The 14,761-nt window shown below is 40.1% G+C and overlaps 1 protein-coding gene across 11 annotated transcripts in view; it reads right to left on the bottom strand.

Annotated features, from left to right (window-relative positions):
• Positions 1-14,761, bottom strand: part of FBRSL1 (fibrosin like 1) — a 1,105,387-nt gene that overhangs the window by 29,501 nt on the left and 1,061,125 nt on the right. For all 11 annotated transcript variants that reach the window (XM_053701877.1, XM_053701879.1, XM_053701878.1 and 8 more), the window contains exons 7-8: positions 12,104-12,488; positions 3,105-3,364 (exon numbers count right to left, since the gene is read on the bottom strand). In XM_053701877.1, the coding sequence (XP_053557852.1) occupies positions 3,105-3,364; positions 12,104-12,488 (645 nt within the window). The remainder of the gene's footprint in view (positions 1-3,104; positions 3,365-12,103; positions 12,489-14,761) is intronic.

Raw genomic sequence — 14,761 nt, 5'->3', positions numbered from 1 at the left:
CTGCAAAATTCTTGTCTGACCTTAGGCAGACATTTAATACACTCAACAACTGTTCATGAATTTACAAGGCTATCTGACTCAATTGAAGTACCAGGAAACTCTACCTTTCTGTTTATTAGTAGAGGACATTTCAGATCTCTGCATACTAGAGCAGTTGCTTGATAATACCAAAACTCACATATGCTTCTATTCAACTTTGAGGATATGGATATTAGATACTATTACAGAGAATGTGTTATTTACAAGTTAAGCTTGAACTGGGACATAGCTTTCTTTCAATAAAATGTGGTTTAAATACTTCTAAAAAAAGGCCAGGAGAGCCTACAGAGAGATTCTATTATTTTACCTTTGCAAAAACTGGCTTAGCTTAAATCTGGGATATTTATTTGAATCCTGTATGAAAACAGAAATACAACACACATTTCTTCAATAAGAAGAGTTGGACAGTTAGAAGGAAATGAATAATTACTGCATTAGTCCCAGAGTGTCTGTATTCACAGAGCAAGATGTATGCGAAGACTAAAGAGTTTTCTTTTTTCTTATATGTAATATTTACCTCACAAGGAGGGACATCTGAGATCTTTAAAGTACAGGCTGACAACTTATTCTGAAACTTACGAGACCGTCACAGAATTTGCTTCGGGCACACAATATTTTAAGTGGCAGAAAATGAATTTATATCGATATATATGCAAAATAATAGAGTTTGGAAGCGTAAGTAAAATTTGGGGAACTGTGGGTACACAGCCCCTAGATTTCTCAAGTCCTGTTTTACAGATTTTTCTACTCAACATTTTTATATGAAAATATGATATAGATATATATATGCTATGTGTAATGCAAGGTTGTTTTTTTTTAAACTTACAGCTAGTAATTTCAACAGCAATGCATTCTTGTGTCATATGTGCAGTACATGAATTTAAGGCAAAATATTGTAAGTAAATAAGCAGCTTGTACAGACACCTTGAGTACTTACCGCTTGATGCTTTACAGCAACTCATAAAAAAACTAAAATAATAAAATTCTCAGACAAAACTGTTTATAACCTTTTCTTCCCCTTTTTGTTTAGATTCCAACGTTAGTGTTTGGTTTACATTATTTGTCTTAAACTTAATTTTAAGTGGTGGAATATCTAATTTTATAATGATTGGATGTTTCCAATTCCATATGCAACTGGCTTGGATAACATAAAAAAAACAACAACAACATGTTATGCCAATTCAGGTTGTAATGCACAGAAAATCTGTGAAAACCCCAAAACATCCTTCCTTGAGGGAATTGGCCATATGTTCTACGCAGCCATTTTTTTGCCCGTGGCAATGCATGGCGCAATGTTTCCCGTAGTGCAAAGGGAGAACCAAACAAGTTAATGAAGGGGAAGATATGTTTACCTTGCACGTCACAACATAATGGAATGTAACTTAATCATTGCCAATGGTTTAGGAAACAAATGCTATTGCAATGTATGGACAGTTTCCCATGATCTTGAGAACAAAGTTTATACGTTTAAAGGAATATGAAACACTTTTTTTGTTTCTGTATTCAGATAGAGCATGCAATTTTAAGCAACTTTCTAATATACTCCTATTATCAATTAGTCTTTGTTTTCTTGGTTGCCACCAATCACCAAGCGCTACCTAGGTGCTGAACCAAAAAAAAAAAAAATACAAAAAAAAAATATTACATGCTCTATTTGAATCAGGAAAGAAAATATTTGGGTTTCATATCCCTTTAAGTAATGGTGACCGTTTCAAATAATGTCAGAATACACTGTAAACACAAATGTTAGGACTAATAAGCTTTTATTCTCTTAACTGGATTCTGCCCTAAAATAAACGTCATTGTTTACGATACTAATGGCAGTTAGCCATTGTTTCCTAATCTTCTATGTGGATGGAAACTTGAGGCAGTTATCACATAGTGGCACACAAGTTTGCATTAACTGGTTTGTAATAAGCTTAAAGGAACATTAAACACTTTGAGATTGTAATATAAAATGATAAATCATATATATATATATCTGCAATATGTCCCCTTTTCCTGTAATTCCATTCTGAAATTGTGAGCTTTTCAGTTCCTGTTAGAAATGGAAGTGCAGAACACTGTTGTATGCCACACAGCCATTGGCTGCACACTCTGGTGACCTATTTATAACTGTGCCTAATTGGCCACAGCAGAGAAGGTAACCTAAGTTACAACATGGCAGCTCATATGGTTTTATAGACACTAAAACTTTACAATTATTTTGTTAATATTTAAACAGCTAATGAAACTTTAAAAAATACATCTACATGTTATTCTCAGACTATTCTTTCTGTGAATGCATCATTCTATCTATTTAGTGTTTAATGTCCTTTTAATGCTTGAATCACAGATTTAGAACATTATCAACTAAAAAGTGAACTGTTACTAATTTCAGCCTTCCAAAAAAAATGCAGAATATACACATTAAACCATGTAAGGAGAGTTAGATGTTTGTGCATTTAGAATTTTAATGTATGAATTTACGTTTTAAGAAAATAAAGCAATGTTATGTTATCAATAAAAACTGATAATTAATCTTATTAATGCACAAGTACTGTATTGATGCTTCTGTGTAATCACAGTTATGTCCTCTAAGGAGCTATATATTACTCATGATGGCTCTGCAGTGTGCCTGGTTTAGAAGATTTAAGGGACACTCAATTAAAAATTAAACTTTCATGGTTTAGATAGAGCACAGAGTTTTAAACATCTTTCCAATTCACTTCTATTATCAAAATGTGCAGTCTTTTTATATTTACACTTTCTAAAACACCAGCTCCTACTGAGCATGTGCAAAAATTCACAGAATATACATATATGCATTTCCGATTGGCTGATGGCTGTCACATATGCTATAGCATTGTCTTTTAATCATGCATATGTTAATCATGCAAATCTACTGTATTTATTGGTCCTTTAACCAAGTTTTTTTGTGGGGGTTAAACAGTTATATGCAAGCATGTGTGCAATACAAGTTTGTGTTTTCCTGTTGTTTTCTAGTCACAGTACTGTAATACTGTACTCATGTATTTGCCTGTAAGAACAAAAGTCAGAAATAACAGCTGAGAAATGGGACTCACCAGAATATCCTGCTCCAGCAGGGTGACCGGGGATCACAAGGCCGTTAGTGGGTAAAGATGGCGGTGGTGGCAGCGTTGGAGGGGAAGCAAACATGGCTGGGTGCTGGGCTTGAGTTCTGAGAGGAAAGTGCGAGGTAGCAAGGTTGGAAATGGAGAGAGGCAAGCCTGGTCCTGTTGGATGATGGGGAGGGATTTGTGGGGAGGACCGCAGGTGTTTGGGAAGGCTGATGCTTGCTGTGCTGCTGGCACTACTGCTGGGGCTGCAAAATGCATATAAGAGTTAAAGAAGACATGAGCATAACAATGTATTTGCTTTTAAAACCTTATTCAGTTAAAATCATACTTAACACTAAAGACATTTCATGCACATCCCTCCAATTATGGGTGCCGCCATGTTGGAACTTAGGTTACACTGACTGCAAGTATCAAAAGTAGTTGCTGCACACGTGCAAACACATCAGCACTAGAATGCAATGATTTAAGGATGTCAGGGGCTAATTTTCTCTTTCTTTGCTTTTACTTCTCTGCTATTTACAACTCTGTAGCACAACTATCTGAAAAGTCAAATTTATAGGACCACTGTTTTTTACTACCTGCATCAACAAGAAAGGGGGGGGGGGCAATACAGTGTGATGAGAGACAGAGCCCCTCTTCACCACATAGTCCTGAGGTCAATTAAGGGTTAGAGCTGAATCAAATCAGAATAGGATTTTTATAAATATTATGTTTAAGACATCTTACGCTAGACGTATCGTATTTGGTTCCAAAATAATCTGGACAATATATACCTATATGGTCCATTATAGAGTTTCTGTGTTAGCAGCACCTGAATATAAAATATAGTGTAATATACATTTTTACTTACTTTTGGCATAAGTTTATGGCCACTTGACCATCCCAGGGTTCCCTGTGTGACTTCCCAAAAGGGGCATATTTAGCAACCTGATATCACTGATATTACTTATAGAATATTATGGAGAACTAAGAAGTTGGTCATTCTACATGCATAAAAAACAGCAGAAGTGACCATGTTTCATTGCCAGGATACTATGGTAGTACAGTATTAGTTTTTTTTTTTTTTTACTCCTTTTTATTTGTTTCATTTGTGTTAACTCCTTTTTATATAAATGCACTGTGACACTTTTGTTCATAATAAATGTTCCTTTATTAAGTTTTAGCCTTTGTCTAATATTTGAACCACATTACCAGAGAGACTGGTAATAACAGTATTGTGTTTTTTTAGATTGATTTTTGCCAAATTGTGCTTTGGTATTTTTAATCTGTTAGTCTGGGTTTTTCCTTAGGATTTCCCATATAATAAACGTAAGGTGGCGGCAGTGGAGATAGTTTAGAGGTTAGTGTGGGTGGCATAAAAGGGGTGTGTGGAATTTTTCTGTTTTTAGTAAAGAAGAGTGTTTGTTAACCCTTGCACCAACTGAACTGAACTTAGTCAGAGGCTTGTCTGGAGTGGATAGACTGTGGCCAACTGGTTAAAGGGACAATCAAGTCAAAAACGTATGATTCACATAGTGCATGCAATTTTATTTACTTCCATTATCAAATTTTGCATAGTCTTTAAATCCACACTTTCTGGGGAACAAGCTCCTACTGAGCATGTACACAAGCTTACAGGGTATATGTATGCTAGTCTGTAAGTGGCTGATATCTGTCACATACAGGGGGCTAGAAAATGGGAAGAAAAAAAAATCTACTGCTGATTTAAAATTCTAAGTGTTTTTTGCATTATCTTTTTATTATGCACTTGCACTGCATTTAGTGGTCATTTAAGGTGGAAAGGGTCAGTAAACCCTTTCTGTGACAATGAATGTTGCAGGGTTGGTAAAACCTTGTACGTCACACTATGCTTGTAAGATGTATTTAGTTTTTAATATCCCTTTAATAGCCTTATGCTCCGACCCTAAAACCTAACCTATAATCACTTTATTTCCCTTAGTATTCTTGCATTCTCTATGTTCAAACTGCATATATAACCCATGTTATAATCTTATGTGTGTGTGTAAACTGCCTTGCTTTTATTACTTAAGCCATGTTTTTTCAGACCATGGGTTGTGACATAATTAACCTTTTAGCGCTGTTATGGCGTTCTAATCTGTCCAAACAGCGCTGGGCTTCAGCGCTGTTAGGACGGAATACAACGTCAAAGCCGTTTGGCAGTCCTGAAGCCAACAGGGTTTCCGGGATGTGATCCAGGACTGTAGGGCGTGCCTAGCGTCATAGGGACGTCCCCCTGACCCGATCCCATAATTGAAATCTTGCGATCGCGTGCACGATCACAGGATTTAAATTTTTCTATGCTGGGATCTTTATTTGAATGACAAGCGTGCAGAGACTGACAGTTGTTACTGTACATGTATGCTAAAAAACACATAAAAATAAGCCATAACCACCCCCCCCCCCCCCTCTGTGCGATGCACAAGAACCGCCACATCTAAGACTCTGGTCTTTGTGTCAGAGTGGCAGAAAGGCCCAACTTTCTTTATCATTGCATTTCTATGTATAGGGTATGGTTTTATTTATAGGTGAAATAAGCAAGCAGTACATTAGTGATGCTGAAGACATGCAAGTGATTTGAGGTCTTGGGGCACACACTGTAAAAGGATTTCTGGGGGACATAATTGTAGGACTTTTTTTGGCATACAAATTATAAAGGGGATGGTGGCGACGACCTGCTTTTAACATAAGGCATTTAGTTCTCTGTAGTGGATTGCTGGGAACATGCATTTGACATAAAATTGCATTCATGTCATAACATGTCATGAGGTTAATGGGGACATCGTTCATATGAGAGTACTCATGTTTTAGGCATCTGACTTTTAAATGGTTTGTTCCACCTGTCTCATGTTTCGGGCATGAACCCCTTTGGGGTTATTAGAGACCGCGTTCTGATGTAAAGTAAATTAAAAGCCACTAGTAAGGGTTTTAGGTTTACATGTATAATAATATTATTATACTGTTTCCAATGCCTAAATAATAGAAGCAGAAAGATTTTTTTTTTCTTTCTAACTTATGTCAATTTGATATTTTTGCCAGTACACTTAACAATTACACCTGTGACGTTTAAAAAACAGAATTTATGTTTACCTGATAAATTACTTTCTCCAACGGTGTGTCCGGTCCACGGCGTCATCCTTACTTGTGGGATATTCTCTTCCCCAACAGGAAATGGCAAAGAGCCCAGCAAAGCTGGTCACATGATCCCTCCTAGGCTCCGCCTTCCCCAGTCATTCGACCGACGTAAAGGAGGAATATTTGCATAGGAGAAACCATATGATACCGTGGTGACTGTAGTTAAAGAAAATAAATTATCAGACCTGATTAAAAAACCAGGGCGGGCCGTGGACCGGACACACCGTTGGAGAAAGTAATTTATCAGGTAAACATAAATTCTGTTTTCTCCAACATAGGTGTGTCCGGTCCACGGCGTCATCCTTACTTGTGGGAACCAATACCAAAGCTTTAGGACACGGATGAAGGGAGGGAGCAAATCAGGTCACCTAGATGGAAGGCACCACGGCTTGCAAAACCTTTCTCCCAAAAATAGCCTCAGAAGAAGCAAAAGTATCAAACTTGTAAAATTTAGTAAAAGTGTGCAGTGAAGACCAAGTCGCTGCCTTACATATCTGATCAACAGAAGCCTCGTTCTTGAAGGCCCATGTGGAAGCCACAGCCCTAGTGGAATGAGCTGTGATTCTTTCAGGAGGCTGCCGTCCGGCAGTCTCATAAGCCAATCTGATGATGCTTTTAATCCAAAAAGAGAGAGAGGTAGAAGTTGCTTTTTGACCTCTCCTTTTACCAGAATAAACAACAAACAAGGAAGATGTTTGTCTAAAATCCTTTGTAGCATCTAAATAGAATTTTAGAGCACGAACAACATCCAAATTGTGCAACAAACGTTCCTTCTTTGAAACTGGATTCGGAAGAAAACCAGGTTTAGTACGTAAAACCACCTTATCTGCATGGAACACCAGATAAGGAGGAGAACACTGCAGAGCAGATAATTCTGAAACTCTTCTAGCAGAAGAAATTGCAACCAAAAACAAAACTTTCCAAGATAATAACTTAATATCAACGGAATGTAAGGGTTCAAACGGAACCCCCTGAAGAACTGAAAGAACTAAATTGAGACTCCAAGGAGGAGTCAAAGGTTTGTAAACAGGCTTGATTCTAACCAGAGCCTGAACAAAGGCTTGAACATCTGGCACAGCTGCCAGCTTTTTGTGAAGTAACACAGACAAGGCAGAAATCTGTCCCTTCAAGGAACTTGCAGATAATCCTTTCTCCAAACCTTCTTGAAGAAAGGATAGAATCTTAGGAATTTTTACCTTGTCCCAAGGGAATCCTTTAGATTCACACCAACAGATATATTTTTTCCATATTTTGTGGTAAATTTTTCTAGTTACAGGCTTTCTGGCCTGAACAAGAGTATCAATGACAGAATCTGAGAACCCTCGCTTTGATAAGATCAAGCGTTCAATCTCCAAGCAGTCAGTTGGAGTGAGACCAGATTCGGATGTTCGAACGGACCTTGAACAAGAAGGTCTCGTCTCAAAGGTAGCTTCCATGGTGGAGCCGATGACATATTCACCAGGTCTGCATACCAAGTCCTGCGTGGCCACGCAGGAGCTATCAAGATCACCGATGCCCTCTCCTGATTGATCCTGGCTACCAGCCTGGGGATGAGAGGAAACGGCGGGAATACATAAGCTAGTTTGAAGGTCCAAGGTGCTACTAGTGCATCTACTAGAGTCGCCTTGGGATCCCTGGATCTGGACCCGTAGCAAGGAACCTTGAAGTTCTGACGAGAGGCCATCAGATCCATGTCTGGAATGCCCCACAATTGAGTAATTTGGGCAAAGATTTCCGGATGGAGTTCCCACTCCCCCGGATGAAATGTCTGACGACTCAGAAAATCCGCTTCCCAATTTTCCACTCCTGGGATGTGGATTGCAGACAAGTGGCAGGAGTGAGTCTCCGCCCATTGAATGATTTTGGTCACTTCTTCCATCGCCAGGGAACTCCTTGTTCCCCCCTGATGGTTGATGTACGCAACAGTCGTCATGTTGTCTGATTGAAACCGTATGAACTTGGCCTTTGCTAGCTGAGGCCAAGCCTTGAGAGCATTGAATATCGCTCTCAGTTCCAGAATATTTATCGGGAGAAGAGATTCTTCCCGAGACCAAAGACCCTGAGCTTTCAGGGGTCCCCAGACCGCGCCCCAGCCCACCAGACTGGCGTCGGTCGTGACAATGACCCACTCTGGTCTGCGGAAGCTCATCCTCTGTGACAGGTTGTCCAGGGACAGCCACCAACGGAGTGAATCTCTGGTCCTCTGATCTACTTGTATCGTCGGAGACAAGTCTGTATAGTCCCCATTCCACTGACTGAGCATGCACAGTTGTAATGGTCTTAGATGAATTCGCGCAAAAGGAACTATGTCCATTGCCGCTACCATCAAACCTATTACTTCCATGCACTGCGCTATGGAAGGAAGAGGAACAGAATGAAGTATTTGACAAGAGTTTAGAAGTTTTGATTTTCTGGCCTCTGTCAGAAAAATCCTCATTTCTAAGGAGTCTATTATTGTTCCCAAGAAGGGAACCCTTGTTGACGGAGATAGAGAACTTTTTTCTACGTTCACTTTCCACCCGTGAGATCTGAGAAAGGCCAGGACAATGTCCGTGTGAGCCTTTGCTTGAGGAAGGGACGACGCTTGAATCAGAATGTCGTCCAAGTAAGGTACTACTGCAATGCCCCTTGGTCTTAGCACCGCTAGAAGGGACCCTAGTACCTTTGTGAAAATCCTTGGAGCAGTGGCTAATCCGAACGGAAGTGCCACAAACTGGTAATGCTTGTCCAGGAATGCGAACCTTAGGAACCGATGATGTTCCCTGTGGATAGGAATATGTAGATACGCATCCTTTAAATCCACCGTGGTCATGAATTGACCTTCCTGGATGGAAGGAAGAATTGTTCGAATGGTTTCCATTTTGAACGATGGAACCTTGAGAAACTTGTTTAGGATCTTGAGATCTAAGATTGGTCTGAATGTTCCCTCTTTTTTGGGAACTACGAACAGATTGGAGTAGAACCCCATCCCTTGTTCTCCTAAAGGAACAGGATGAATCACTCCCATTTTTAACAGGTCTTCTACACAATGTAAGAATGCCTGTCTTTTCATGTGGTCTGAAGACAATTGAGACCTGTGGAACCTCCCCCTTGGGGGAGGCCCCTTGAATTCCAGAAGATAACCTTGGGAGACTATTTCTAGTGCCCAAGGATCCAGAACATCTCTTGCCCAAGCCTGAGCGAAGAGAGAAAGTCTGCCCCCCACCAGATCCGGTCCCGGATCGGGGGCCAACATTTCATGCTGTCTTGGTAGCAGTGGCAGGCTTCTTGGCCTGCTTTCCCTTGTTCCAGCCTTGCATTGGTCTCCAGGCTGGCTTGGCTTGAGAAGAATTACCCTCTTGCTTAGAGGACGTAGCACTTGGGGCTGGTCCGTTTCTACGAAAGGGACGAAAATTAGGTTTATTTTTGGCCTTGAAAGACCTATCCTGAGGAAGGGCGTGGCCCTTACCCCCAGTGATATCAGAGATAATCTCTTTCAAGTCAGGGCCAAACAGCGTTTTCCCCTTGAAAGGAATGTTAAGCAATTTGTTCTTGGAAGACGCATCCGCTGACCAAGATTTCAACCAAAGCGCTCTGCGCGCCACAATAGCAAACCCAGAATTTTTCGCCGCTAACCTAGCCAATTGCAAAGTGGCGTCTAGGGTGAAAGAATTAGCCAATTTGAGAGCACGGATTCTGTCCATAATCTCCTCATAAGGAGGAGAATCACTATCGATCGCCTTTTCTAGCTCATCGAACCAGAAACACGCGGCTGTAGTGACAGGGACAATGCATGAAATTGGTTGTAGAAGGTAACCTTGCTGAACAAACATCTTTTTAAGCAAACCTTCTAATTTTTTATCCATAGGATCTTTGAAAGCGCAACTATCTTCTATGGGTATAGTGGTGCGTTTGTTTAAAGTAGAAACCGCCCCCTCGACCTTGGGGACTGTCTGCCATAAGTCCTTTCTGGGGTCGACCATGGGAAACAATTTTTTAAATATGGGGGGGAGGGACGAAAGGTATACCGGGCCTTTCCCATCCTTTATTTACAATGTCCGCCACCCGCTTGGGTATAGGAAAAGCTTCTGGGGGCCCCGGGACCTCTAGGAACTTGTCCATTTTACATAGTTTCTCTGGGATGATCAAATTCTCACAATCATCCAGAGTGGATAACACCTCCTTAAGCAGAGCGCGGAGATGTTCCAACTTAAATTTAAATGTAATCACATCGGGTTCAGCTTGTTGAGAAATTTTCCCTGAATCTGAAATTTCTCCCTCAGACAAAACCTCCCTGGCCCCCTCAGACTGGTGTAGGGGCATATCAGAACCATTATCCTCAGCGTCCTCATGCTCTTCAGTATCTAAAACAGAGCAGTCGCGCTTACGCTGATAAGTGGGCATTTTGGCTAAAATGTTTTTGATAGAATTATCCATTACAGCCGTTAATTGTTGCATAGTAAGGAGTATTGGCGCGCTAGATGTACTAGGGGCCTCCTGAGTGGGCAAGACTGGTGTAGACGAAGGAGGGAATGATGCAGTACCATGCTTACTCCCCTCACTTGAGGAATCATCTTGGGCATCATTTTCAGTGTCACATAAATCACATCTATTTAAATGAGAAGGAACCTTGGCTTCCCCACATTCAGAACACAGTCTATCTGGTAGTTCAGACATGTTAAACAGGCATAAACTTGATAACAAAGTACAAAAAACGTTTTAAAATAAAACCGTTACTGTCACTTTAAATTTTAAACTGAACACACTTTATTACTGCAATTGCGAAAAAGTATGAAGGAATTGATCAAAATTCACCAAAATTTCACCACAGTGTCTTAAAGCCTTAAAAGTATTGCACACCAAATTTGGAAGCTTTAACCCTTAAAATAACGGAACCGGAGCCGTTTTTATCTTTAACCCCTTTACAGTCCCTGGTATCTGCTTTGCTGAGACCCAACCAAGCCCAAAGGGGAATACGATACCAAATGACGCCTTCAGAAAGTCTTTTTTATGTATCAGAGCTCCTCACACATGCGACTGCATGCCATGCTTCTCAAAAACAAGTGCGCAATACCGGCGCGAAAATGAGGCTCTGCCTATGATTAGGGAAAGCCCCTAGAGTATAAGGTGTCTAAAACAGTGCCTGCCGATATTATTATACAAAAATACCCATATTAAATGATTCCTCAAGGCTAAATATGTTATATATGAATCGATTTAGCCCAGAAAATGTCTACAGTCTTAACAAGCCCTTGTGAAGCCCTTATTTACTCTGTAATAAAAATGGCTTACCGGATCCCATAGGGAAAATGACAGCTTCCAGCATTACATCGTCTTGTTAGAATGTGTCATACCTCAAGCAGCAAAAGTCTGCTCACTGTTCCCCCAACTGAAGTTAATTCCTCTCAACAGTCCTGTGTGGAACAGCCATCGATTTTAGTAACGGTTGCTAAAATCATTTTCCTCTTACAAACAGAAATCTTCATCTCTTTTCTGTTTCAGAGTAAATAGTACATACCAGCACTATTTTAAAATAACAAACTCTTGATTGAATAATAAAAACTACAGTTAAACACTAAAAAACTCTAAGCCATCTCCGTGGAGATGTTGCCTGTACAACGGCAAAGAGAATGACTGGGGAAGGCGGAGCCTAGGAGGGATCATGTGACCAGCTTTGCTGGGCTCTTTGCCATTTCCTGTTGGGGAAGAGAATATCCCACAAGTAAGGATGACGCCGTGGACCGGACACACCTATGTTGGAGAAATATCTGTACATTAAAAATACAATTATAAAAACAGTTTTCAGTGGTCCTTACAATGAATGTACAACGGTATTAAATTACTCATTTATGTTTGAAGACCCCTGTTATTACCTAATGCTGGTGATCCCGTTGTGAGGCAGTTGCGGATGCACTGGATAGCTGTTATGTGTAGGGATGTGATTCTGAGCTCTTAGCTCAAGGGGCAGCAACTGAGGCTGGGACAATTGCTGCGACTGGGGACGTGGCTGTGGTTGAGGAGTAAGTCTTGGAGGTGCTGGAGCTACTAGGGCTGGCTCTTTCTTCACCAGCGGGCTAGCCCGAGTGCTCGAAGCTGGCGTGGAGGAGGCAGAGGTGACTATTGCTACAGCCGGTGGTTGGGGACTGTGCACAGGAGGTATGAAGGAAAGCTCAGTGTTCACTTCCTGGCTACGCTCCAGCCCAGACACCTTTGGTTGGCAAGCAGCCTGTGCATCCGTCTTATCATGCAACAGGGAACCTAAAAGAACAAACATGACACTGTTACAATTGATCAGGTTCACAATAAGCAAAATATAAATAAAAAGTTAATGCAGTATTATACCTAATTGAAGTAATTATGGCAAACTATGAATGTGATATATAATTGTGATACATGATACTATAAAAGTGAAAGATGACCATGTCTGAAGCTTTGCATGTGGTCTTTAATGCTACCACCTGCGGCTGGCGTTTGCTCCTAGACTAATGAAAACCTCCCAATTACTCAAAAATGGTTTCAAACCATTAAAATACCTCTGCAATAATCCGGGTAATACTAGGATTACCTGGGTAAAACTGACATTACCCAAGTGGCTGTGGGTAAAGCCCGATGTACTGTCATTCCCCCATCTACACTATTTCTTTTGCCTCCGCCTTGGGGGTTCAAGAAAGGCGCCCTGTCGTCCTCTGACATCCACCCCAAATGAACCTTGGGGAATGAGGTTTTGCTCCCTTTGAACCCCACAGGCGGAGGCACAAAAAGATATCGACGATGGGTGAATTACAGTGCATGCTATATGTGTTTGGTGCGGTGACTCCATTCTCTAAGGGGATTTATGATCATACATTGGGCTTAACTACAGCCGCTTGGGTAATGTCCGTTTTACAGAGGGTAATCCTAGCATTACCCAATATCTGACTTTATCCGTAACACACACACACACAGTAGCCAACACAAGGTATTGATCTAGGCTCATTTTGGTATATTTCATGCCACTGTTTCACCGTCAAATATGACCATAACTAGTTCACAAACTTTTCTTGTTTAAATTATTTACATACCACTTGTGCAGTCATAACACAAATGGTTGTTGAAGCTTCTCTAGGATCTCCTTTGTTTAGCAATAGCAGAAATGCATGGCTTTGCCAATGCTTTTTGTTAATTAGAAGGCCAATAATTGTAGCTGTGCACCATATTTTTAATATTCCTCGCAGTGAATGGGTTAATCAGGTAGTTTGTAAGGTTAAATTTACCTTACCCTACCTGATCCCTCCCAAAACCGCTCTCTTCCCTCCCCCTCACGCTGGTCACCAACTTTTTAGGTACTGGCAGACAGTCAGAGAATAGCCTATACTTCGGTATTAAAATTTTCAGAATGGAAAGGGTTACCACAGGCTAAATCAGCTATTTCAAATGCCCATTTAAGGGTAAAGGAGCTATTGTTAAACAATTTAATACACTCAGCCAGGTAAAATGGATCATTGGGAACAAACTAAAGGGGAGAAGATTTTTAGGTAAACTGTCCCTTTAACTCCACAGGAGTGAGCATAATGTTATCTATATGGCAAATATGAACTAGCACAGTCTGGCTATGAAAAGCAGATAAGAAGTGGTCTGCAAGGGCATAGAAACAGAGATTTAAAAGGTTATAAAGTATATAAGCTGGCATGGTGTTTCAATACTGGTGTATGGGACCTCACAGGATATGAGCGTATGTTATGAGAAAAAAAAAAGTAATAACTTTAAATAGAAGTATTTTTGCAAATGGAAGTATATTGCAAAAATATTTCTATTTCAAACTGAAACACACCTACGCGCACATTGCAATTTTTTCCTTTAAAGGACCATTAAATACAGTATAATAGCATTATCACAATCATAATAAAAGGGACAGTGCAATAACACTTTAAAGGCTGAATTCAATTGAGTAAAAAAAAAAAATCTGAGACATTTCAAAGTCATTACCATTTTCCCTGCCCCTGTATCATGTGATAAACATCAGAAAATGAAACACAAACACAGTATATGTATATACTGTGAAGTCTTGCACATGGTCAGTAGGAGCTGGTTTTTCAGAAAGTGTGATAATAAAAGTAAATTGGTACATTTATTAAAACTGCTTGCTCTGTCTAAATCATTTAGGTTTAATTTTGGCTTTAGTGTGCTTTTAATGGTTGATATATGGTATGCATATATAAAAAAATAAGTTTAACACCCCTTTAAATGAAAGCAAACTTAAATAGGTTTCTCATTTATCCTAAGATTCAAAACGGACTTTTCTCCCTATTCACCTAGATATTACTACTTAGCAGATTTAGAGACATTGGTGCAGTCATAAGTAAACCTGATGAGTTGCTCTCTATTTTAATAGCTTTGCAATTTACTTTCCAATTTAATTCAATTTCTTTTCACTGAGAGTTTAATTAATTTCTGTTATTGCAGTTAGATCCTGCAAGTTTTCAGAGGGTAGCGGGCATCCTGCTCTACGCCACATCCCATTTAATTCAGAGATCTCTCATTAAAACGAAGTC

This window comes from Bombina bombina, chromosome 2 (assembly GCF_027579735.1).
Source record: "Bombina bombina isolate aBomBom1 chromosome 2, aBomBom1.pri, whole genome shotgun sequence".
NCBI classification, from domain to species: Eukaryota; Metazoa; Chordata; class Amphibia; order Anura; family Bombinatoridae; genus Bombina; species Bombina bombina.
This window is presented reverse-complemented; position numbering and strand designations above follow the sequence as displayed.